The sequence below is a fragment of the Haematobia irritans genome, chromosome 5 (assembly GCF_050003625.1).
Source record: "Haematobia irritans isolate KBUSLIRL chromosome 5, ASM5000362v1, whole genome shotgun sequence".
Lineage (NCBI taxonomy): Eukaryota > Metazoa > Arthropoda > Insecta > Diptera > Muscidae > Haematobia > Haematobia irritans.
In genome coordinates, this window is record NC_134401.1 from 176411277 (window position 1) to 176437729 (window position 26453).

Consider the following 26453-nt stretch of genomic DNA (forward strand, 5'->3'; position numbering starts at 1 on the left):
GCCAACTATACAACTGAAGCATGCCAAACAAAACCAAGCAAAACCAAAACATTTCTACAACAACAAAAACACATGTGCCTTCATTGAAAACAACACCTCATCCAGACAAATAATCCATTCGCGAATAATAAACACACACACACACAAACCACTAAATGAACAAAAATAAAAACAACCCCACGCTCAGATATACACAACATCCCCATCACTCGCTACCATTTCTCATTATTGCATTGCATGCTCTCACTCTCAAAAAAATTTCAAGTAACATCATCTTTACATTACACATATTCCACTTTGACGAGAAAGATCTGTGTACTATGCATTAGTTCATCGCATCTGTCCACAATTTACTCTAAAACAATACTCTTAAATGCATATCAGTATAAGAACGATGAAACGTTTAACTTAAAATTTGCAAAAACTTCATGAAATGATATCTACCCATTTTTGACGAAAATGTCTATAAATTTAATTACATGTGAACTAAAAATATTCCATTGAGAAATGTTGTACCAACTATTATTAACTATAGGAATTGCTAGTAAGAAATTGCTATCCGCTTCCAAGTTCAATTTTCGAAAAAAAATATTTTCTCATACAAAAACTCTTTATAGTAAATTACACTTATTATTTAGAAAGTATTTTACATTTCATAAGTAGTTTTATAGTATGACGAAAGAATTTTTAACTACCAGATAAGAAAATTTTTAAGGAAAACGATTGCCACTTAAAATTTGTAAAATTTCCTTTCGAGTAGTTAATTTTCGTTAAAGATACGAAAAATGAACTAAAATTCTGGAAAATTCTTGTAATAAATTATTGTAAAAATCTTCTTAAATTTACGAGACACTTTTTTCTGTGTAATTAATTCCATCGTAAGTGCTTGCAATTGTTGCATTGAAAATAACTCTCCTGAATTAGACATTTCATTAGAATTGAACCCAGTATTGCTGTTGTTGTATTGATTATTCTTCCCTTGACGTGGCCAGATTCCAATCGTTCCTGGGCAGTTTTGGTGAAGAGCATTAGGAAAGTTGGAGTTGTTATTTATGACATTGGGAGTGTGCACGCTCTTTTGTTTATGGCTATGCTTGTTTCTCTGCTTAAGCGGTAAGTAATGTGATTTACTAGGGCAGTTATCGTCGTTGGATTTATGAGGACCGTTGCAATTGGCACATTTTATCAAACTCTCTTACACTCCGATGTTTTATGATTACCAGCACAGTTAGCGCAATTTTACTTTGCAGTGACTTGAGCCATGGCCATACATTTGCCAATTGTGACACTGTGTTATACGATTTTTGTTTGAGGTTTGAAAATTCCATTTGACTTTCACGTAGTCAATAACCAGGGCTACCAATAAAATTTCAAGAATAATCGTCACTTTTTTCCGAAAAAATCGTCATAATCGTCACTTCCATTTTAAAAATCGTCAAAAAATCTGCAATGTTAATAATATTAAAACCAAAATAATTTTTTGATTAAAAACAAAACCATTTATTTCATATAAAGAAAAGAAAAATTAACACAAGAAAATCATAATGAATTCAGTCTTGTATAAAAATAAAATTAAAAAAAACATTTTTATACAATGCTATGAAATTCAAAACATAGTATAACAAATATTTTTTTAATATATAGTTTCACTTCAGTAAGTTTTTTATTTAAAAATAAAAATAAAGAACTTTAATATTTACATATATGTTGCCCGATTTTCCAAAATTTGACAATTTGCACACATTTTATTAAAAATAAAATTTTGCAAAATTTTGACAAAATGTTCTACCGATATAAAGGCTTGACAAAGTTTTCTATAGAAATAAAATTTTGCCAAAATTCTCTATAGAAATAAAATGTTGACAAATTTTTTATGGAAATAAAATTTTGACAAAATTTTCTATAGAAATAAAATTTTGAAAAAAAAAATCTATGGAAATAAAATTTTGCGGAAATTTTCTATAGAAATAAAATTTTTACAACTTTTTCTGTAGGAATAAAATTTTAAGAAAATTGTCTATAGAAATAAAATTTTGACAAAAACTTCTATAGAAATACATTTTTGACAAAATTATGTACAGATATAAAGGCTTGAGAAAGTTTTCTATAGAAATAAAATTTTGACAAAATTCTCTATAGAAATAAAATGTTGACAAATGTTTTTGATAGAAATAATATTTTGACAAAAATTTCTATAGAAATACAATTTTGACAAAATTTTCTATAGAAATACAATTTTGACAAAATTTTCTATAGAAATACAATTTTGACAAAATTTTCTGCAGATATAAAGGCTTGAGAAAGTTTTCTATAGAAATAAAATTTTGACAAAATTCTCTATAGAAATAAAATGTTGACAAATGTTTTTGTAGAAATACAATTTTGACAAAATTTTCTAAAGAAATACAATTTTGACAAAATTTTGTATAGAAATAAAATTTTGACAAAATATTCTATAGAAAAAAATTTTGACAAAATTTTCTATAGAAATAAAATTTTGACAAAATTTTCTATAGAAATAAAATGTTGACAAAATTTTCTACAGAACTAAAATGTTGACCAAATTTTCTATAAAAATAAAATTTTGACAAAATTTTCTATGGAAATAAAATTTTGCAAAACAAATCTATAGAAATAAAATCTTGCCAAATTTTTATATAGAAATAAAATTTTGCCGAAATTTTTCTGTAGAAATAAAATTTTAACAAAATTTTCTATAGAAATAAAATTTTGACAAAATTATCTATAGAAATAAAATTTTGGTAAAGTGAGGTATAGCTCCTACATGTATGAAATCTCTAGCAAAAACTTGCAATTGCTCTATCTGACTATTGTCAAATGTATTCTCTCTTTTGGTGGCTCTAAATGTGTAAACGAACTGCTTCTAGTCCAAATTTTTGAACCGAACTAATATCGTCGTTTTTGGTGCAAAAATCGGAAAATCGGCATATGCTATTTTTTGAGTAAAAAATCGTCAAAATGCCGATAAATCGGCAAAATTGGCAGCCCTGTCAATAACTGAGTGATTTTGTCGCAATTCTCTCATAGTTATTGTTTTTCGTTTGAAATATACTACATAAATGACGAGAGACTCATATCTTGTCTTTTTATGTACAATTTTTACATCCATACATTCCAGATTTTTGGCAATTAATTTTCTTTTAATAATCATGCACCCAGAAAAAAGTGACCCCTTCTTTAAGTTAAAATGAACTCATTGTGAAGAAAGTTGAACTTCGTATAGCGCCAAAGCCATTTTTATTTGTTTGAACGATGTGATTTTCGTAGAAATTAGGAATAATGTATTCCATATATTAGTTAACATTTTCCTATATTTATGTACCACTATACTACAGAATGAAAAAATTTAACTAATTTGAATTCATATATGGAATGATTTTATTGAAATTTTTTCATTCATTTGGACAAATCTTACACATTTGTGGTAAAACTTTTACTTCATAATTAGAACTGCTTACCTTCGTTTTTAAATACAAATTTATTTATTTCTATAAGCAACTTTATCTTCAATAAAAGACATGTTTTATTAATATATTGAATATATTTATTAAGAATCAACAGCATCGAATCTCTTTGAAATATTAGTTTATTATTCCACTATTTCCAATTTCCATGCGATATTATCAACTGTAAAACGCACTTTTTCTTCTTCTTGTACTTTTCACTTTTAATAAGTTGCTGCCTAACGATTTTGTCCTCCTTTTACAATTTCAATACCAACAAATATAAAAAATCAAACATTTTTGTTCCAAAAGGTTAGCGTCACTGAATATTACCTGATAATTGAAGATTCCAAAATGAAGACAAATGAAAGGGTTGTTATTCTGCTGGTGTTTTCTTCCTTTATACACTATCACGAACATTGATAGATTTATTTTTAAAAACGAAAATTTTGCTCACTAATTTAAAATAACAAATATTTTATATATTTTATTTGTTATTTATTATATTATTTTACCATATTATTTTTTAACAATCTCTCCGTATACCAAAACAACGCGATTCCAACTAGAAAAAAACAACCGACGCGCAAACATATCGATTACACCCACGCGCAAACACATCGATTACGATGACAGGTATCGATTACAGGTAGACAATAGAAATTTAGGAAAATTTCCTATATTCTAACAAGTGTGTTTCCTTAAGTTTTGAAAGGATTGCATACTTCTTAGTACGAATGAACTAAAATATTTTTCTATGCCAAGTGGTGTTCGTATGTATGAAAAACTTTCTATTATAAAGGAAGTCGCAATTATCATTTTATAAGAAATTTTACTAATTTTGAGGAAACTTGGTTTTAGTTCGGTTTTTGTTTATTTTTACGAATGCTTTGTTATCGGTGAATAAAATTTTCTTTTTCAGTAGTAAATTCTTATACCCAGCGAAGAAAATAGTATGAGTAAAATTCCATGCCTTATTCTAGTTAATGAACTATTCCTAACTGCTTACAGTATAGGAGTTTTTTTTACTGAAACGAGTAAATTTTATTATTTTTCACAAAAATTTACCTTGATGGAAATAAAATGGATAAACTATATTGATGAAAATTTTTTCCTTTAGTTTCGAAGGCACTTTTTTCTGGGTGTGGGATCTTGGGAATAGAAGCCAAATAAAAGAGCCTTTTAAGGTTTATCGTCCTTAGTGGCATGAGTGAAAAATTCGTACTTATCATCGAGTATTTTACACACCATATCAAGATCATTCTTTGTGTAGCAAAATAAATTAATTCCAATACAAGTTTTCCGAACTGCGTAGTTTGTTACATTAGCAATCTTGAAAATTTCGTGTATTTCTTCAATTTTACACTTTAATATTGTAAGTGGTGGAATATACACTTTAGATTCATTTGTCATTTGACCACCCTCTATTTCATCATCATCATCTACAGTTTGTAGGGGAGCGTAATAGTTATTATTGTGCGCCCCACTTGTCGTGGGCATATCAGTTTTTGTTTTTCTCTTTTTCATTTTGTCTTGATGTGCATACACATCGTCATTTTCGAGAGTTCGTTTAATTTTGTTACTAAACTATTTTTGTTTTTTTTCCTTTCTACAAATTGTTTTTGGGGCAATTATGCTTAGTTATGAACAGTATTTACAATACAGATTATTGTTTGTAATATCACGAGCAAATACGTCTTGCTGTAGCGAGAGCTGATTATGAACTGTCAATTTATTTCACACATTTAATAAATGTAGAAGTTATAGTATTAAACGATTTACGGGTTTATTTCAACATTTCGTTAAAAAACGACAAATTTTGTTGCTGGGAAAATAAACATTTGTTGTTGTTATAGCAGTAAAAATGTTAGCTATTTCAAATAACGCAGTTTGCTACTTCAGCAGCGATGTTTGTCAAACACTTTGTAGCAATAAGGTATCCTTTGGATTAAGAAGACATATGTATATTACTTATAACACTTATTCAAAAAAAAAAAAAAAACAGCAGGTGAGAATTTTTTTAAAGTTTAATTGCCCAAAGTTGCCTGTGGGCAACTTTGGGCAATTATGGTAGCAAAATTACATATATTTGGACATGAGACCTAGAGAAAAAAGGTTTGAAAAACAATGATATTGAACAAATTTTTAACTTCGATTGGGATGCGGCGATGATGTGGAAGACATATCTGCAGTGTCGTGTTCCGACAGTGAGTGTGATTCTCGTGAATCACGAGATTTGTCGTAAATTACGAAAATGGTCGTGAATCGTGCGTGAGCGTGAATTCCTACCCACATGGCGTGCATAAGTACAAATATTTCTTCGTGAATGTGCTTGAGCGTGAGTGAAATGGCGTGAATTACGAAAATTGTCGTGAATCGTGCGGGAGCCTGAGACATAAACGTTGTTCGTGCGTGAGCGTGCGCGAGTATGTCTTTTCATTTCGTGAATTTGCGTGAATTACTACCACATGGCGTGCATGAATACAAATATTTCTTCGTGAATGTGCTTGAAATTACACTCACGCGCGCACACAAGTATATCTTTGCTGTAAAGATAACAACAAACCTTAAAAACTCCAATAAAACTTAATACGTCTATCATTACAAAACAAACTATTTTATAGTCATAATTGCGCAAAGTTGCCCACAGGCAACATTCTCGAAATTTAGCGATAAAAAATTAGGGTCGAAGGGTTCCACTAAAATGAAATATCAAACACTGAAAAAAACAGTGGACCCACTAGGAAGAAAACTTTCTGTTAATTTTAGAAAATTTTGAATATTTTTAGAAAATTTAACAGGCAACATTCTCTACCGCCTAAACGAATGGGCGTGGCGACCCGAAATTTAGCGATAAAAAATCAGGGTCGAAGGGTTCCACTGAAATGAAATGAAATATCAAACACTGAAAAAAACTGTGGATCCACCAGGAAGAAAACTCTGCTAATTTTAGAAAATTTTGAATATTTTTAGAAAATTTAAACTTAACAGTGTTAATCCTCTAATGCCCCAATTTTTTTGCCATCTGATTAAATTTTCAATGTTAACGACACAGAAGAGGGAACTAAGCAAGAAAAATGTATACCGTAAAATTCAGCATATGCTGCAAAGCCTCTTGAATAGTTTCAAATATGTTTTCTTTTTATTTTGCCCATTTTTGTTGTCCTAAGGTGTGTTTTACTAAAAGCTTCTTTATTAAATGAAGCCCGCCTGTGCATTAGAGGCTTAAAAACGCTGTCATCACGCCGTTGTCATTAAAATAAGTAAATATTTTTCGACAAATTCAAGAAAATTTATTTGACATAATTTGTTTGAAGGAAAAAAATGGAGTTAAAAATTGCAAGAATGTCTTTAGTGAACTATTTTGTGGAAGACACGAATTTAGTTCATCTTTATGCTTCATTTGTGTACACTTTTTGCTCGGCTTTAGTTAATTTAACTAACGTACGCAAAAACTTATTAGAGTAAAGGAAACTTACTCCAAACATAATAATTCCATGAACTAAAATAAAGTTAAATTGGCTTTAGTGAAATAGAGAGTTGACTTTTTTTGAGTGGAAAGTTAGGTATAGTGTCAATGCGATATTTCAGGCTTACTTAGACTATCCAGTCCATTGTGATACCACAGTGGTGAACTTCTCTCTTATCGCTGAGTGCTGCCCGATTCTATGTTAAGCTCAATGACATGGGACCTCCTTTTTATAGCCGAATCCGAACGGCGTTCCACATTGGAGTGAAACCACTTAGAGAAGCTTTGAAACATTCAGAAATGTCACCAGCATTACTGAGGTGGGATAATCCACCGCTGAAAAAGTTTTTAGTGTTTGGTCGAAACTGGGTTTGAAACCACGTCCCTATGTATGCAAGCTGGCATGCAAACCATTGCACCATGTGGCTCCCAAAAAAATTATGTGTATAACAAAATAGAATTAAACGTATCGAATCATATTTCTTAACTTAACTCATTCGACTTCTGCATTTTACAAAAGCAATAGAGGAATATTTATAACAAATTCAGCTAATAAAATGAAAGGATTATGGTCTGGGAATTTTTGTACTTTACCACCGCTCACCAAAACACCCAAAGAAATTCGTTAGTAGACACAGCAGAAAGTCTGCTGAAAAAGGGAAAACGGTCATTGTTTGTTGAAATAGCAAACATAGTCTGCTATTTTTTAAGCTCGATTACACTAAAATTTTTTTTATATGGCTGTAAATCACAAGAAAGTAAAGACCATGTCTTGTATTTACCCAAAAATCGGATTATTTATCAAATTAAGGCGTAACAGCAAACAAAATGTTTGCCGATTACATTTAGGATCTTATAAGGATATTAGACAAAAAAAACTATTGTCGACTCTTAAATATGCTTTGTTTGGTAGACCCTGAAACCTAATGAGCTGCTATCCATTTTGGGTTCGCTTTAGCCCACTTTAGACTCTGCCCATAGGAGAAAAATTCTCAAACACCGCCCGAAGGCCGGTAACCTATAGAGTATATGGTAACGATGGGAATAAAATCGAACTTTGAAATGCTGACAGAGATGGACCACATTAAAATATCGCATGTGCAACCCGAAATTATATAATTTTATGCAGATTTCAAAAATCCGTATTAACTAAGGTTAATTTATATTTTCTATAAATAAGAATTACATTCTGTTGTTTACTATTAACTTTTACTAATTTGCAGTTAAAAATCAATTAAATAAAAAAACCGAGTGTATTAGCTGTGCCAAATGATTTTTTGAATGTACCTCGGTTCATTTTTATAATTCCATTAGGTTTAAAAAATTGCAAAAAATTACACCGAAAATTTGCAATTGATTAATTTATCAATAGTGGCAATTTTTTTCTGTATGTTGTTGAAATCGTCGAAATGTGTTTCAATCAGTTCAGATTTATATTAATCTCACAATTTCATTACGTCGTAGAAAAGTGAATTTCGAATCATTTATGTATACTGAAAATGTGCAACTACACTCTATGGTTCTTTCTATACAATGATATTACATTTACATTTCTGCAGGCGGGCAAAGGAATTGGGAAAAATAGTTAACTTTTTACTTTCGTAAATAAGAACAATTAAAACAATTCATGCGAACTGCCTCTGAAGTTGGGACAAAAGAATTGTGAAAATTTGGTTCAATTTGCTTGCTTTTTGAAATAAAAACACTTGTTATTTATGATTTAAAATAGGAGCCTTTGAAATAATAACTTTGATGTAAATCTAAATTGGCTTTGAATTGATTATTGAATTTGTTATTTATATGTATACTAGTAACCAGAGGAAGACAGTGAGTAGGATAATTCAAATCTTTCACCCCTAGTTGGCTTTGATGAAGACAAACTGAAGACCAGACGGCAAAGTAGCCGAATAAGTAGACTTCCCCGAAAGTTTTTTGATTATATTACTGGTTTTGGAGCAGATATAAATTTAAATAGCGTTCCAACAAGTTATGAGGAAATGTCTACAAGAGACGACGCTGATAAATGGATGAATGCTGTGAAAGAAGAGCTAATGTCCATGCAAGAGAATCACGTGTAGGATATCGTACCAATACCAAAAGAAGCAAAGTTATTGAAGTCTAGGTGGATTTCAAAAATGATAGTCAGGGCCATCCTTCAAGATACAAGGCTAGTCTGGTCGCCAAAGGATTTCAGCAAAAATATGGAGTCGATTATTGTGAAACGTATTCTCCAGTTGCAAAATTAACAACAATACGGGTAGTCCTACCAGTGGGAATCCGAAGACAATACGATTTTCACCAACTTGATTTGAAGACAGCTTTTCTGCATGGAGACTTAAATGAAGTTATTTATTTAGCTCGTCTACAAGGTCTGGAAAAACAGGATGGTTCTAAAATAGGAGCCTTTGAAATAATAACTTTGATGTAAATCTAAATTGGCTTTGAATTGATTATTGAATTTATTATTTATATGTATACTAGTAACCAGAGGAAGACTTCCCCGAAAGTTTTTTGATTATATTACTGGTTTTGGAGCAGATATAAATTTAAATAGCGTTCCAACAAGTTATGAGGAAATGTCTACAAGAGACGACGCTGATAAATGGATGAATGCTGTGAAAGAAGAGCTAATGTCCATGCAAGAGAATCACGTGTAGGATATCGTACCAATACCAAAAGAAGCAAAGTTATTGAAGTCTAGGTGGATTTCAAAAATGATAGTCAGGGCCATCCTTCAAGATACAAGGCTAGTCTGGTCGCCAAAGGATTTCAGCAAAAATATGGAGTCGATTATTGTGAAACGTATTCTCCAGTTGCAAAATTAACAACAATACGGGTAGTCCTACCAGTGGGAATCCGAAGACAATACGATTTTCACCAACTTGATTTGAAGACAGCTTTTCTGCATGGAGACTTAAATGAAGTTATTTATTTAGCTCGTCTACAAGGTCTGGAAAAACAGGATGGTTCTAAAATAGGAGCCTTTGAAATAATAACTTTGATGTAAATCTAAATTGGCTTTGAATTGATTATTGAATTTGTTATTTATATGTATACTAGTAACCAGAGGAAGACTTCCCCGAAAGTTTTTTGATTATATTACTGGTTTTGGAGCAGATATAAATTTAAATAGCGTTCCAACAAGTTATGAGGAAATGTCTACAAGAGACGACGCTGATAAATGGATGAATGCTGTGAAAGAAGAGCTAATGTCCATGCAAGAGAATCACGTGTAGGATATCGTACCAATACCAAAAGAAGCAAAGTTATTGAAGTCTAGGTGGATTTCAAAAATGATAGTCAGGGCCATCCTTCAAGATACAAGGCTAGTCTGGTCGCCAAAGGATTTCAGCAAAAATATGGAGTCGATTATTGTGAAACGTATTCTCCAGTTGCAAAATTAACAACAATACGGGTAGTCCTACCAGTGGGAATCCGAAGACAATACGATTTTCACCAACTTGATGTGAAGACAGCTTTTCTGCATGGAGACTTAAATGAAGTTATTTATTTAGCTCGTCTACAAGGTCTGGAAAAACAGGATGGTTCTCCATGTAAGCTTATCAAGTCGTTATATGGACTTAAACAATCACCGATGTGTTGGAATGAAAAATTCAACAGTTTCATTTTGTGTCTTGGATTTACCAGATCTAAACAAGATTATTGTTTATATACCAAAACCGAACCTAAAATTAGACTATTTATAATACCCAGCAAAAAAAGCGCCGCCAAAAAAGTAATGAAAATGTTCTTTTTGGATCCGGAAGTGGTCCCAAATTGACGCAGAAGCGATGAATTTAACATGGACTTGTCATAGGACGGATGTCCACCATTTCAGCAGCCGCTACTCTGAATTCGCATCACTTCTTAAGATGTGCGGTGAATTCAGTGTTTTGGATGCGAATTAAGAAATTTTGTGATATTTTGACAAATAAATAATTTTTAACTTTTTTATGATTTTTAATGCATTATAACGCTTTTCATCAAACATTTTCAAAAATTCGATATTTTTCTACAAAAGATTTCCATTTTTTCGGCTAAATAATTTTTACTGTTTTTCTCTTTTCATCCTATTTGAAACAACAAAAAATTGATTTCCCATTAAAAAATATGAAGAAAATTGACTCAAATGAACTTCCTGTGCAGTTAAAATAAAGAACATCTTTGGGAGGGCATTTTTGGAAGTTCGTTGTGCCTTGAGAAGGACTTCCAAATTTTTTTGCTGACGATATGTTAGTGATTGGAAATAATTAGGAGAGCATTAACAAGCTAAAGGATAAACTCTCAAAGAAGTTTAAAATATCAGACTGTGGGCCGCTGAACAATTTCCTTGGTATAAAATCACAGTAAACAATGGAACCTTGCACATTTCTCAAAAAGATAGTATAGTCGGTTTCAAATCAACCCCACTGAATCTCATTGGCAACATCTGAAAATAATTGTGAGTTACTTAAAAGGAACGATGGAATATAAATTATTCTATAAGAACGAAAATGATGAGCCGTTAGTTGGATATGCTGACGCCGACTGGGCATCAGATCAAAATGATTGCAAATCTGTGAGTGGGTTTCTTTTGGTGTAGCAAAAAGCAGCAGACAATTGCAATTTCATCATCATAATGCTGTCCTCAAGAATCGATATATGTTTTTCCGTGGGTTGAGTCGGTTTCAAAACAACCCCACTGAATCTCATTGGCAACATCTGAAAAGAATTGTGAGATACTTAAAACGAACGATGGGATATAAATTATTCTTTAAGAACGAAAATGATGAGCCGTTAGTTGGATATGCTGTCGCCGACTGGGCATCAGATCAAAATGATCGCAAATCTGTGAGTCGGTTTCTTTTGGTGTAGCAAAAAGCAGCAGACAATTGCAATTTCATAATCAGAAGCGAAGTACGTGGCTTTGAGTTTAGCTGCAACAGAGGATGTATGGCTCCGAGGCTTGAAGAGTTTGGAAAGCAAACGAGTCAAACATATTGATATAAAGCATCATTTCTTGAGAGACCACGTAAGAAATGGATTAATAAGTGTGGAACCAATTAATACACAAGATCAATTGGCAGATGTTTTTACAAAATCATTAGATATTGGACGTTTTTCTAAGTTATGTAGCAATCTTGGACTGGCTGATTGAGAGGGGGTGTTGAGGTATACAGCTGCAATCGATACACTTGTTATTTATGATTTAAAATAGGAGTCTTTGAAATAATAACTTCGATGTAAATCTGATTATTGAATTTGTTCTTTATATGTATACTAGTCTCTGTAAAACCTTCAAACTTGAATTTCTTTATACAAATTAAATCGTCTAACGTGTGACAAAACGCTTCATGTAATATATATACTATGCAGAATTTATTATCTATCAAAGTTTGAATTTTTTGAAATAGCCATATATAACAAATAACACTTTTTGAAAGTGCCACATAATTGAACCTTGTTATTTGAATAGTGAGAGTCTACGACTTGATAAGCGCCCGTCGTGATGTAAGGCATTTTGAACATCTTTTATATCAGGCAAATTACTGATATCTCCGCGGGCAGCCATAGAAACAGGTGTTGATAATATCCGTTTTGCGACTCTCTGAATATCAGCAGAAGTTATTTTGTCTGAAAAGATATATATTAAATACAACAAATAAATACACTAAAATTGTCCTTACCGATTTCATTTATAAAGTGTTCAGGTCGTTTTCGATGGCCAGTAGCTAGTACTTGACGCCCGACATCTTCAAACACCACTGGTCTCGATTCCAGATTCATCAGTAGCATGGACTGGAGTTGAATTTTTGATCGACTTAGTTCTTCTCTTCCGGGACTGGAAGCCATATTTACCAATTCCCGCGTAATGACTTCAACCATATCTCGAACATTGTTGGGAGGTGCACTGGCATGTATACAAAAGAGTCCTGTATCAGTGTAGGCATGATTGTAGGCTGTGGCACTGTACATCCAGTGATATCGATTGAGAACATTTGTGTACAATCTTGAATACATGCCCTTGCCAGGTCCGCCAGCAGAAAATGAACCACCCCCTCCCATCATTATGTTAAGAACACAGAGAGCTACAAAGTCCTGATCTTGGTGTGAACATCCTTCTAAACCAATAACAACATGTGCTAGTTCGGGTAAACCAGCAGCAGCGTATATTGGTATTTCACATGACTCTTTCTGCAGTCCTCCCGTGTATTGAGCGACAGATGAGTCTACAGATTGCGCGCCAGTTAATTTTACTTCCTCTTTATCCCAAATTGCTGAATCTTTTACAAAGTAATTTTCTACGTGCCGCACCAACTCATCGTGGTTAACCTAAAAGGTAATTTAATGCGTTTCAAACAAAATATTCAAAATAACGTCAGATTGTATTAAATATAATACAATCTAAACATGCTAAGCTTATAGCTAAAAAATATTTTCTTACCCCAACACCAGCAATAACCATTCTCTCTGGAGAATGATGATACTTAAGATAGTTTATTAAAACGTCCCGATTTATTGCTTCTAAATTTTGTGCAGGACACAATTTCGGCAAACCTAGCGTATTCTCCCTGTATGCAGCGGCGTGTATCATATCCATTAATATTGGTTCCTGTTCAGGACGCATACCCAATGTCTCCAGTTCAAATTGAATAGCGCGTCGCGCCAATAAAACCTCATCCTCATGAAGAGTCGGCCTTAATGTGACATCTGATAAAAGTCTTGTTACAGATTCAATAGCACGACTGTCAATACTCGCAGCATATATCAATGTATCACGCGAACTTTGACAATCGCAAATTCCTCCATTTTTTTCGAGTTCCTTTAAAATTGCATCTTTGTTTGGGAAGTTTATAGTTGACTGTAAAAGTCAAAAGTATCCATTATACTCATCGTGGGAAATTTTAAAAAATAAAGGATTAAGGATCATCGAAAGACATATTAATAGAAAATATTCCAATAAAACATTTGTGTATTGCGAAGAGTATTCGTGTCTATTTACGTACATATATAGGCATAACAGAAATTATAAGCGGTATTATTTTTTTTTTTTATTATATAAACTTGATATAAATATGAGATATTAATAAACAAATGATTAAGATTCCGTGTAATATTGGTAAATTGAACTTTTGCTATTAATAAAAAATAATGAATGATATATCACAGACTTCTAAACATAAATCATGAACCACAGTCTTTTTGGCAGTTCCTGGAAAATGTCTAGCTTTAGGTTTTCTCACTTCCGCAAAATGTAACGAATAACTTCACTCTAGACAAACCAGTGGAGTCATGTCGATTTTGGGATCTATGAATTGATACCAACTCATATACATACATAGCAAAACGTATATTAAGATGTTTTTGAAATTATTTGTCTAGAAAGACATTTGTAAAATTTTAGGTTTTAAAAAAAAATTTTCAATAACGAAAATATTTTTCGAAGCTCTTAAATGCGACCAGAAACATTATGTTGACTCTTATGCCTTAAAAACGATTCAGATGTTTTAGCACATACACATGCTAAGACAAGTTCTTAATATATTTTTCTTGTGTTACTGTAGCCATTAGATTACTTTTTTGTTTCTTTCTGCAAAAGAAAACCATGTTTTAGTGCATTCAAGATATAAATGAACAACCAATGATGGGTAGCAAACAGTTACTGCAGACTTTTTGCTATTTTAGCAGATTTTTCTGCTACGTCTACTAACAAGTTTCTCGGGGTGTAAAATCCAATAGAGTATTTTATTGAGATATTAACGAAAATGTAAAAGTAGACGAGAAAAATAACTCATTTTAATATGAACCTGGAACCAACCATAATATTCACAGGAATCTGATATTTAAACAGATGTTAATTAAAATTTGTGTTGAGCATTATAAATAAACTACTTATTCCAAAGAGTCAAATGTCTGTTTTAAAAATGTATACTCATCGGATCATTTCCAACATACCAGGAATCTGAATTTTTATGGAGTAAATGACCTAGCGTTCTTCCGTTCGAAGAAGTACGTACTATAGTCAAGTTATTTAAAACTTACATTGAAAGCCAATTTTTCCAGAAAATGTGAAACGCCACTGGGATATGTTACTTCATATCGAGGTCCCGAGTCTATAACCAATCCCACCGTACAGAATTGACCAAAACGTGGCTCCGAGGCAACTCTTAGTCCATTTGGCAATATGGTAACTTTTGTCGTACTACTCTCCTCCAGGGGCTTGGCATACTCCACAGTGGCTTGATTTGGTAGAGGATGTGTTAAGGGAGGCAATTTTGTAACTACTTCCGTTGATGGTTTATTTACTGTATAAAGTCCGTCAACGTTTTTACGTAAAGCACCAGTTATATTACCTATCCCGGTACCGCTGCCTATTTCATTAGTGGACGTTTCTGTGGCAAAGAGCCGCCTTTTCACAGCACTGCAAAGAAATTTGACGTGAAAATGTTATCCAACACAACAGCATACTCAACTACATGCCTATGCCAGGAATTTCTCAATGAAAGTAAAGATAAACGAAGCTGCATTCTTCAGATTTTAGGGCTTGTAATAATAACCACTTATTTCTGTATGTTTTATCAGACGTCAAAGATGAAAACGACTATGTAAAATATTACTTTGAATTTTACTGTCAAACTAAGAGAAGAAATAATCAAACCCAGAGATGTAGAAGTCGGTTTTGTAGTTCTATACGAAAAGCATGTCAAAACTTTACGGGTATTCCAAGTACTAACAGCTGATTGTGAAAAGAATACAAACCAGAGATGGAAATGCAAATATCACTCAAAAAGGTAATTACTATGTTCGCTTTTCGCTTTTAAATTTTCGTGGTTACTTTTTTAAAACAGTTCAATATAAAACAGACAAATTAACTCAATTGATGCGCATATTCTTGTTCCTCTAGATTTCTGCAAGATTTTACAAGAATGAATTTGTTTTCTTTTACAGTTTTGATTATTTGAGGAAAAGTAATCGCGAAAATAAAGTGGGTTTCAACTCGAAAACCGAACATAGTACCCACCTTAAGGTGGGTATTAAGTTCGAGTTTAAGGTGAGTATTAAGTTCGAGTTTAGCCGCTAATGCCTAGTACTAAGTTCGTTTATGGGAAAAACGAATATCTTCATATATCTCTGTAAATAGGGTCTCAAACCCAGGAATGTTAACTTATTTATGCGAAATAATATACCTGCCTATTTTTTCGTGCGAAAATTCCAGGGTTGTATAAATATTCGCTTTAAAATGCTCAAAACAAAGATTTCGCATTTATTCCGCGCTAACCTTTTTTAAGGCCGGTACTATGTTCATTCTTGCGAAAAATTTTTATGGAAACCATTATTTCGCACATAGAAAGCGGCGTTTTTTTAGGTAGCTTGGAGCGCTATTTTACAGGGAGCGATATTGGATTAAGTTGGTGGTTGTTGCTTGTTTTTACAAAATAACATTTTATTTTTCCTTGGGCAATTGATCTGCTATTCCTTTGATCCTTTGTATAGTTTCGGAACAAAAATATGGTCCGTGTTTGATTTATAAACCCGCACAAATAGATTTTAATAAATAAATTATTTCTTAATTCACAATGACGTGCTATAAACGTCAGTTTTTCAACACGAAAAAACAAAGTATCACAAATGGAAAAAATTTCGCAAATTTTTCGCATTTTTTGGTTTTGTATGGAGTTTCAACGCGAAAACCGAACAGAGTACCGGCCTTTATATGGAGTATAACAGTTTTTCGCGTGAAAACGTGATCTTAGTACTAGGCTTAAAGTGAAAACTAAATCAATAAAAAAGGCATAAAATTATACATATTTGTTCCAAATTTTATTATAACTTGATGGGGAATAGCCTAAAGCAAATTTTCACAAAGTTTATATTTAAGCTGAGTACTATGTTCAGTTTTCAAGCTGAAAACCAGTTTGTTTTCATGGTTACTTTTTTTAATTAATTAATTTAGAAATATAATATTATTTGCAATCAATTCCTTGGATCTTTTCCATCCATTATTTGGCAAGACTTGATCAAAATATAATCGTCTTCATAAATATAATTGTACTTTTAATTTTGTGTTTTGGTGAAAAAACCGAACATAGTACTCACCTTTATGGATTATTAAAGAAAAGTAACGGTAAAAAAATCACGATTTTAGCATCTAAACTCGAACTTAATACACACCTATAGCCGCTAAAGGTGAGTATTAAGTTCGAGTTTAGCCGCTAAAATCGCTAAAGTGAAAACTAAATCAGTAAGAAAAATGCATGAAATTATACATATTTGTTGCAAATTTTGTTATAACTTGATGGGGAAAAGCCCAAAGCAAATGTTCACAAAGTTTATATTCCTTAAAATGGATGATTAAAGAAAAGTAATCGTGAAAAAATGACGTTTTTAGCGGCTAAAGGTGGGTATTAAGTTCGAGTTTAGCCGCTAAAAACTTCATTTTTTCACGATTACTTTTCTTTAATAAACCATTTTAAGGAATACAAACTTTGTGAAAATTTGCTTTGGGCTTTTCCCCATTAAGGTGTGTACTATGCTCCTTTTTCGAGTTGAAAACCACTTTATTTTCGCGATTACTTTTCCTTAAATAATCAAAATTATAAACTAAAACAAACTTATTCCTGTAGTCTTGCCGAAATATAGGGGAACAAGAAACTGTGCATAAATTGAGTTAATTTATCTGATTTATATTGAACTGTTTTAATAAAGTAACCGCGAAAAGCGAACATAGTACTTACCTTTAAAGGTGAGTATTAAGTTCGAGTTTAGCCGCTAAAATCACTAAAGTGAAAACTAAATCAATAAGAAAAATGCATGAAATTATACGTATTTGTTGCAAATTTTATTATAACTTGATAGGGAAAAGCCCAAAGCAAATGTTCACAAAGTTTGTATTCCTTAAAATGGATTATTAAAGAAAAGTAATCGTGAAAAAATTACGTTTTTAGCGGCTAAACTCGAACTTAATACCCACCTTAAGTTATAATAAAATTTGCAAAAAATATGTATAATTTCATGCATTTTTCTTACTGATTTAGTTTTCACTTTAGCGATTTTAGCGGCTTAACTCGAACTTAATACCCACCTTAAGTTACAATAAAATTTGCAAAAAATATGTATAATTTCATGCATTTTTCTTACTGATTTAGTTTTCACTTTAGCGATTTTAGCGGCTTAACTCGAACTTAATACTCACCTTAAAGGTGGGTATTAAGTTCGAGTTTAAGCTGAGTACTATGTTCAGTTTTCATGCTGAAAACCAGCTTGTTTTCACGGTTACTTTTTTTAATGAACTAATTTAGAAATATAAAATTATTTGCAATCAATTCCTTGGATCTTTTCCATCCATTATTTGGCAAGACTCGATCAAAATATAATCGTCTTCATAAATATATTTGTACTTTTAATTTAGTGTTTTGGTGAAAAAACCGAACATAGTACTCACCTTTAGCATCTAAAATCATTTTTTCATGGGCTAATCCCCATCAAGTCATAATAAAATTTGCAACAAATATGTATGATTTTATGCCTTTCTTTTTCTGATTTAGTTTTCAATTTAGCAATTTTAGCGGCTAAACTCGAACTTAATACCCACTTTTAAGCTGCAATAATAATTTTGGAAAGATTTAGTTCAGAAAATTTGAAAGAAATGTAAATTTGATTGTAAGATGGTTTGTCGGCTTAGCCGTCAAGCCGCCGCCGCCGGAGGCAAAAATTTATTGTGAGCCGCCGCCGACAAAAATGGGTTGGTTTCATTCTCTGGTCCAAATCCATAGTTGCACAACTTTTTCGGACAGTATGTGAAATTCGACAGTTAAACAAATTCTTTTATATGTATTTTTGGTATATAACTGTTTTCGCACATTTAAAGGAATGTGAATACAAAAGGAAAACTAAACGAAAGACGGTTTATTTGTTATTAAAATTGTGATATGCCTCTTTTTGGAAATTGCGGAATTGGTACGCTGTTCGCGGCTGGGGCTTAGCTCGCCGGATGGGGGAGTTCTTCTTCCGCTGAGGCATCACAATACGTGTTTGCGTACCATAATTTCTAAATTTGAATTAAAACTGACCGTTACAGATTAAAAAAAATAATATGTAGCCGGAAATGAAACGTAAAATTCAAAATACTCTCGACGTTACCTTTTAAATTCGATTCTGAATTCCGGTTCTGGGGACAGATGTCTTTGTCCCACCAGGCTTAGCCCACCCCATATGACTTTGCAGTCATCCACTTTAAAACAGTCTGACCAGGAAAAAAGGTGGGGACGCGCTAACCGCATGGTCGGCCTACCTGCGACATCCCTGTGTTGTCAGAATTCGGTAAAAAAATGCACTTCTGTCACTGCCAATATGACTTACCAATCTCATTGTGCGAGTAACATGTCACAATAAATCGTACAAAAAATACGAAAAATAAATGAAAAGTGAAATTCATTAAATCATGTAAATGGATATGAGAGCAGCCGTCACAAAATATGTATATTTAAATCAATGAGATACATTTTCAATAAAACAAAATTAATTAAATTGAAATATTTGCGTTGTTAGAAACCAGATCTGATGCATTTCTTATGACATTGCCAACATTTTATTTTATTGTGGACCTGCTAACATTTTTTGAATTTGACGGCACTTCTGAGAAAAAAATTTGAATAAAAATATATAAATTCTTCCATGTGTAACATTTATACGTTCAAAATCACATTGCGCATAAAGAGATGTGTTGTCCCTGCCAACATTTTTTGAATTTGGGGGCGCTTCTGAGAATCCCCACTACGTCGAAAACAATCATATACGACATCAAAAACTCGTCGGAAAAGCGCCGTCACTATTGAGAAGTTGTACCACGCCAAGTTACTACGAAAAAGTTTCTCATCAGTGCAGTTATTAGGTGCCTATTTAGATCAATTTCGAAGGACGCCAATAAGAACCCCTGCAAACTATCAGAAAAAGTGCATTTTAAGATAATTGTAGAAGAATCATTGTGGTCAAGTAAAACACGATTGTGTAGATGTTTATTGATTTGATTAAACATTTATAATTTCTTATAAATATAACATTCTTCGGTTTATCTCATCACATTTAACATAATTTTTTGCATTAATAAAAGAATGATGTTGAGTTTTAAGTAGCAAGTTACATATTGCAGCGTCTATCAGCCAGTTTGTTTATTTTCGATGGAGACAGCGTGCCTGGAAAAATATTTGAAAAACGATCACTTTATTCTATTTGGAAAGTCGAAAATTGTTCACCATATACCTTTCACAATTTTAAGCGTAATATCTATGTTTTCAGAACTTCATTTTCGTTTTTATTTAAATAAAATATAACAAGCTGGTTGCGCTTGGCGTTTCACAAAAAAAAATAAAATGGCTCTTCTAACAGTAGTGATGGCAAAATACTTTCATGTACATTTTGTACTTATTGATATGCTTCCCCCATCACAGTTCGCGATGGTTGTGGTGACATTTACGAGTCTGTGGTAGCGATGAGGATGAAATGGAACTTGGAAATGCTGGCAGGGGTGTTAAAAGTTGCAATTTTGCTATATTCTGCTGATGTACCATCGCCAGCCAGTTTGTTTATCCTTCATCAAGACAGCATGTCTACAAAAATATATGACTTTACTCCATTTGGAATGTCGAAAATTTTTCACTAACCCTGCCAGCATTTCAAAGTTCCATTTCATCCTCATCACCACCACAGACTCGTAAGTGACACTGCAACAATCGCCAACTGTGATGGGGCTAAGGCATCAAAAAGTATGAAATGTACATGAATGTATTTTGCCATCACTATTGTTACAAGAATCACATTGCACATAATGTTTTACATTAATAAAGGATGTGTTGTGTTAAAAGTTGCAATTTTGCTATATTCTGCTGATGTACCATCGCCAGCCAGTTTGTTTATCCTTCATCAAGGCAGCATGTCTACAAAAATATCACTTTATTCCATTTGGAATATCGAAAATTTTTCACCAACCCTGCCAGCATTTCAAAGTTCCATTTCATCCTCATCGCTACCACAGACTCGTAAGTGACACTGCAACAATCGCCAACTGTGATGGGGCTAAGGTATCAAAAAGTATGAAATGTACATGAATGTATTTTGCAATCACTATTATTACAAGAGCCATTTTATATTTTGTTAAACACCAAGCGCAACTAGCTTCTTATCAGTGATACCATGCGTAGGGAAAAATCCTTTTTTGTAGGGATTTTTTCCTAAAATTACATCTGTAGGGAAAAAGGATAGATTTTTAATTTTTTCTACAAATGTAATTTTTCCAGTTTCCAGAGTTTACTAAATTTTGCAACAAGAAGAGTACTTTTCCTTAATATTCCAGATATTTGAAGATACAACATATATGGTAGTCAAAGCTTCAACTAATCGAATACGCAATTCACCGTTAACGATGTTATTGTAATGCGGTAACTTTAAAAGATGTTTTTTGCATTGGTATTTAATTACAAATGCGTAAATAGATTTCATTTGCAGGTATGAACGCTTCCATTAAGGTTCATAAAAAGGTGATGGCTTCCACAACTTGCTGCCTCTATTCTCTATTTTCTAATACAAAGATCACTTGCAGTGCATACGCGGATTCGTGTATATAAATGTAGGATTACATATTATTACAATACTTATTCGAACCCATTGGACAAGAAGATTAACCCTTTCACTACCGAAGTAAAAGTAGCCATTGAAAATTATTTTTTTCTTCAAAACTAGTTTATTTTAGTGTTAAATAGTACAAAACGACAATTTTTGGGTGTGTACTTACGTTAGTGTGTGTGTAGTAAGATGTCCACTTGAGTGGACATTGGTAGTCAACGGAGTCAATTCACTTGTAATTAAATTTATTAATGTAATTAATTTTATTTAATATGTATCTTTCTACTAAGTTTAAAAATAATCTTTCCTTTCTTATTTTTAGTAGGTTTATAGTATGAAATTAGTCCCTAAATAAGAAAAATATTCACATTTTCATTTTATGCTATTAAATTAACTATATTCATTTCATTATTCCTATTCAAAAGATAATGTTATTCATTTTTCTATTCATTTCGAAAACATAAAAAAATTGTTTTGCTACCACTAGATATATCTTATTTATATAGTATATACATGTATTAGAATGTAGTATTATTTCATATGATAGGTGTAAAAACATAGATTTCGAAATTTTTGGTATCTCTCCCAAAAAAATCTGTCCACCATGCTTACAAGGGTAATGCATAGACAATAGATTTTACATAGATGAGCCATGGGTGTCAAACTATGTTTGACAGTTCGGAAGATTAAGAATAAACGGAAAAATAAGAGCACGCTTACATTCTCTTTCGTTTCCTTTTTTGTAGTTTGCCAATTTTACACAAAATTAGAACGTTTATGATGCACCAGTGGATTTATAAATAAATTAATATATTAAAATTCATATTTGAGCAAAGAATTGTGACCAAAACCGCGAAAATACAAAATTTAATTTTGATCAGCATTTCTGTTTACGAACAACACAAAAGCAAATGCCGGAAAATTAATGTTTGGAACTGACTCTTAACGAAAAAATCAAAACGAAATGTCAGAAAATTAATTTTTGGAACTGGCACATTTTTTTAAAGGGAATAGTGGATCATCTATGTAAAATCTATTGTCTATGGGGTAATGTGCAGTAGACCATCTCAAAGTCGTGCACATTACTCTTATAAGATTTGTTGGAGTATGTTAACGGTATTGTTTTATTTTTACACTACAAATATTATATAAAATGTTTTTTGTTTTGCGACCATGAAACTGAGATTTTTGAGTGCTTGATGCTTACTTCCTTAAATTGGGTCGAATTCTATGAAATCTCAAACTCATCGAAATAGTTTTACAATACATATGGAATTTGAAGTACCCTACATAAACTCTGTTTTACAATAAAGTCGAATTTTGCAATTTCATGTTACATATTTTTGTCTAATACTATTTAAATGGCTGTATGAACTTTGCAACCTTTGACTACCGATGTCCACTATAGAGGACATGACTTAATCGACTTAAGGCCGGTACTCTGTTCGGTTTTCGCGTTGAAACTCCATACAAAACCAAAAAATGCGAAAATTTTGCGAAATTTTTTCCATTTGTGATACTTTGTTTTTTCGTGTTGAAAAACTGACGTTTATAGCACGCGCCATTTGCAATGTGAATTAAGAAATAATTTATTTATTAAAAACTATTTGTGCGAGTTTATAAATCAAACACGGACCATATTTTTGTTCCGAAACTATACAAAGGATCAAAGGAATAGCAGATCAATTGCCCAAGGAAAAATAAAATGTTATTTTGAAAAAACAAGCAACAACCACCAACTTAATCCAATATCGCTCCCTGTAAAATAGCGCTCCAAGCTACCTAAAAAAACGCCGCTTTCTATGTGCGAAATAATGGTTTCCATAAAAATTTTTCGCAAGAATGAACATAGTACCGGCCTTTACCCTGTATATACCGTACACCCAATTTGCAATTTTTTATGTCCTTTTTGTTAAACAACACTTCCTATCATACAGAAAAAATCAACAATTGTATACTATAAATAGGTCACCATAACTGCTCAAGGGCAATATCAGAAATTACAAAAAATGGGGATTTCACGTTTTTCATAGAAAAAACTTGAATAAATTGACGAAACACATATTCGACTATATAAAACTGGCAAGTTAATATTAGAAGGACCCCCTTAACATACTCCAACAAAAATTTTTAATAAAACTTACAAGGATAACGAATAATCAACGCTCAAAGTCATGTCCTTCCAGGTGGACATCAGTAGTGAAAGGGTTAAGGGAATTAGTACTATCCCTGCCAGCATTTCAAAGTTCCATTTCATCCTCATCGCTACCACAGACTCGTATGTGACACTGCAACAATCGGCAACTGTGATAGTATTTTGCCATCACTATTCGCATGAAAGTATTTTGCCATCACTATTGTTACAAGAGCCATTTTATATTTTGTGAAACGCCAAGCACAACTAGCTTCTTATAAGATTAGCTATGTAGGCGTTCAACCGATCGCAAATGTCATCAACATTGGGCCCAGATGCCAAGATTGTACAGTCATCCGCATATGATACAATCTCGACGCCGTCAGGAGGGGGTGGAATTGAGGACATGTAGAGGTTAAACAGTGCCGGAGATATCACCCCACCTTGGGGAACTCCCTGTTTAACTCTACGCGGTCTTGACTTTCAGTCCCTGAATTCCACGTACGACTGGCGTCCACACATATAATTCAGCACCCAACGCTTCGCTCCTGCCGGTAGGGACGTATTCTCGATGTCCTCGAATAATGTGGCATGGTTGACCGTATCGAATGCTTTCGATAGGTCAAGCGCCACGAGGACCGTCCTGTGACACGGCCTGGGCTGGTTAAGTCCCTTATTAATATGTGTCGAAATGGCATGTAAGGCTGTTGTCGTACTATGTACCTTACGGAATCCATGTTGATGGTGGGCAGCTGGAAAATTCTCCACAAGGCTGGGGAGGAGTAATGCCTCAAGTGTCTTGGCTACTGGCGACAGAAGGGATATCGGTCTGTACGATTCACCTTTGCTCGAATCTTTGCCCGGTTTCAGTAGTGGAATCACCCTTCCCATTTTCCAGACATCGGGTATAATGTGTGATTCCAAAGACAAATTGACGAGTCTGGTCAGGTACTCAACTCCCAGTATTCCCAGATGCTTCAGCATTAGCATTGAAATTCCGTCAGGGCCCAGCGCCTTAGATGGTTTCGCGCTGTTGATGACATTGGTAACTTCGACTGCAGTAAATTGTGGTGTGTCATCGGCTCGGAGACCACGTACACGACGGGTGGCTCTCCTTTTCGCTCTATCACTCTCGGGATGCTCGACAAACTGTCGGTTGAAGTATTTGGCGCACCTCTTCGGATCAGTCACAGTCACGTCGCCAAATGTGACTGAAATCCCATCATCCCTTGTGGAGGGGTTCGAGAGGGCTCTAACTGTTGACCACAATTTACCAGTTCCTGTTCCTAAGTTACATTGCTTCAGGTGCTCTAACCAAGTGTTCCGCTTGTACTCGTCGACTATATTACTAATCTCTAGATTTAGTTCTCTGATTCTAGGATCAGCAGGGTTAGCACGACGGCGTTCATCACGCTCGTCTGCGAGTCCCACCGCTTCGGCTGGGAAGTTGGGCCTCACTTGGGCAATTCGACCAGCGGGTATGAAGCGAGCGGCTGCTGCGTTGATGATGTCCCGGAACTCCCTCTGGGCAACATGAACATGTGAGGGGGACGGGAGCTCACTGAAGCGGCGATCGGTGTATTCTCTGAAGCCTTCCCAGTTGGCTTTCTTTTGATTAATAAACGTCCGGCGTTCAGAGGTTATGAAATCGGAGGGTCAGTTGATGGTGAGAATTATGGGGAGGTGGTCCGAACCCAATGAAATGACGGGTTGCCAGGAGACGTCATTTATCAGACCAGGCGATGCTAATGATAAATCTGGCGAACTGCTGCAGTCACCCATAATTCTCGTGGGGGCCTCTTCGTTCACCGTGCAAAATGTGGAGTCGTCTATCTGCTCTGCCAAAGCTATGCCCCTCTGGTCATTACCCAGGAGAGAATGCCAAAGTTCATGGTGGGCATTAAAATCTCCTAGAACCAATCGGTTATGCCCGCTCAACAACCACTCAATGTTTGGGCTATAAACAGGAGCACAGCTACCAACCGGCGGTATGTACACATTGTATAGCTCTATCTCGGCAGCCCCACACTTAACTGCTACCCCCATACATTCCATGTACGGGTCATTAGTGTCTAGCACAAGCGTGATAGGTCTATACTGCACGGAACGGTGTAATATGAAAGCCAGGCCACCACCTCCATTTCTTGTGCGATCCTTCCGTAGGACATTGTACCCATCACAATGTCGTAGGCTGCAGGTGGGATTCAGCTTTGTTTCCTGGATCGCCGCGACCCTTATACTTTTCCGATTCATAAAGTCTACGATCTCACTAATCTTACCACGGAGCCCGTTGCAATTAAATTGCAAAAATGATGCACTCTCCGGAACTGGTACAACAATATTCGGTGTAAGATGCTGCGGCGGAGAATATTGTTGTGCGGGAGAAGTCGGTGGGGTCACATAATCAGATGACCCACTGCTGCTGTCATTGGCACAGCATCCTGCCACGAAGTCAAACCACCATCTTATGGATACACAACCACCACCCAGGAACGTAAGGGTTGATATACATAATCTAGAGCGCGAGATCCAGCGCTATAAAAGAGAGCCTCTAGATCAAGCAGCGTACCAGGCAGGTTTGAACAGGATTCATGAGGATACTGTAGCTGAAGCGGTGAGAAGCTACAAGGTTAATCCTGTTCTTGGAGTCCGACCACCGCCCATAGCACCGGAGGAAAGAGACCTCCCACGGCAGACTAGGGTAGTTTTGGCCCAATTAAGATCAGGCAAGTGCAGCCGCCTCAATTCCTACTTATCGGTGATTGATAGCAGCGTAGCTGACGTTTGT

At 34.0% G+C, this 26453-nt stretch overlaps 2 protein-coding genes and 1 long non-coding RNA gene across 3 annotated transcripts in view; all 3 read right to left on the reverse strand.

Moving 5' to 3' along the window:
- The window catches only part of scaf (inactive serine protease scarface), an 81539-nt gene extending 76400 nt beyond the window's left edge, over positions 1-5139 (reverse strand). Inside the window, exon 1 of the mRNA XM_075310026.1 lies at positions 5123-5139. The gene's annotated coding sequence lies outside the window, so the exon portion shown is untranslated. The remainder of the gene's footprint in view (positions 1-5122) is intronic.
- A 7130-nt stretch (positions 5140-12269) lies between these two features.
- LOC142238309 (mitochondrial-processing peptidase subunit alpha) lies at positions 12270-15615 on the reverse strand. The gene is made up of 5 exons (XM_075309915.1): positions 15394-15615; positions 14956-15334; positions 13358-13774; positions 12600-13245; positions 12270-12546 (listed from the first exon to the last, which is right to left on the reverse strand). Exons 1-5 carry the CDS (start codon positions 15438-15440, stop codon positions 12377-12379), a joined length of 1659 nt encoding a protein of 552 aa, XP_075166030.1. The 5' UTR covers positions 15441-15615; the 3' UTR covers positions 12270-12376.
- Positions 15616-19901: 4286 nt separating this feature from the next.
- On the reverse strand, positions 19902-20278 carry LOC142237784 (uncharacterized). The gene is made up of 2 exons (XR_012722572.1): positions 20173-20278; positions 19902-20105 (listed from the first exon to the last, which is right to left on the reverse strand). It is a non-coding gene; the product is annotated as an uncharacterized LOC142237784 (long non-coding RNA).
- Between the last annotated feature and the right edge of the window lie 6175 nt (positions 20279-26453).

Excerpts from the sequence above, each read along its gene's own strand:
- LOC142238309 (XM_075309915.1), bottom strand. The coding sequence starts at position 15,440 with ATGCAGCTTCGTTTATCTTTACTTTCATTGAGAAATTCCTGGCATAG. Across the intron at positions 13,775-14,955 it reads TGGAAAAATTGGCTTTCAAT|TCAACTATAAACTTCCCAAA; the intron begins GTAAGTTTTAAA and ends TGACTTTTACAG. Across the intron at positions 12,547-12,599 it reads ACACTTTATAAATGAAATCG|ACAAAATAACTTCTGCTGAT; the intron begins GTAAGGACAATT and ends ATATCTTTTCAG.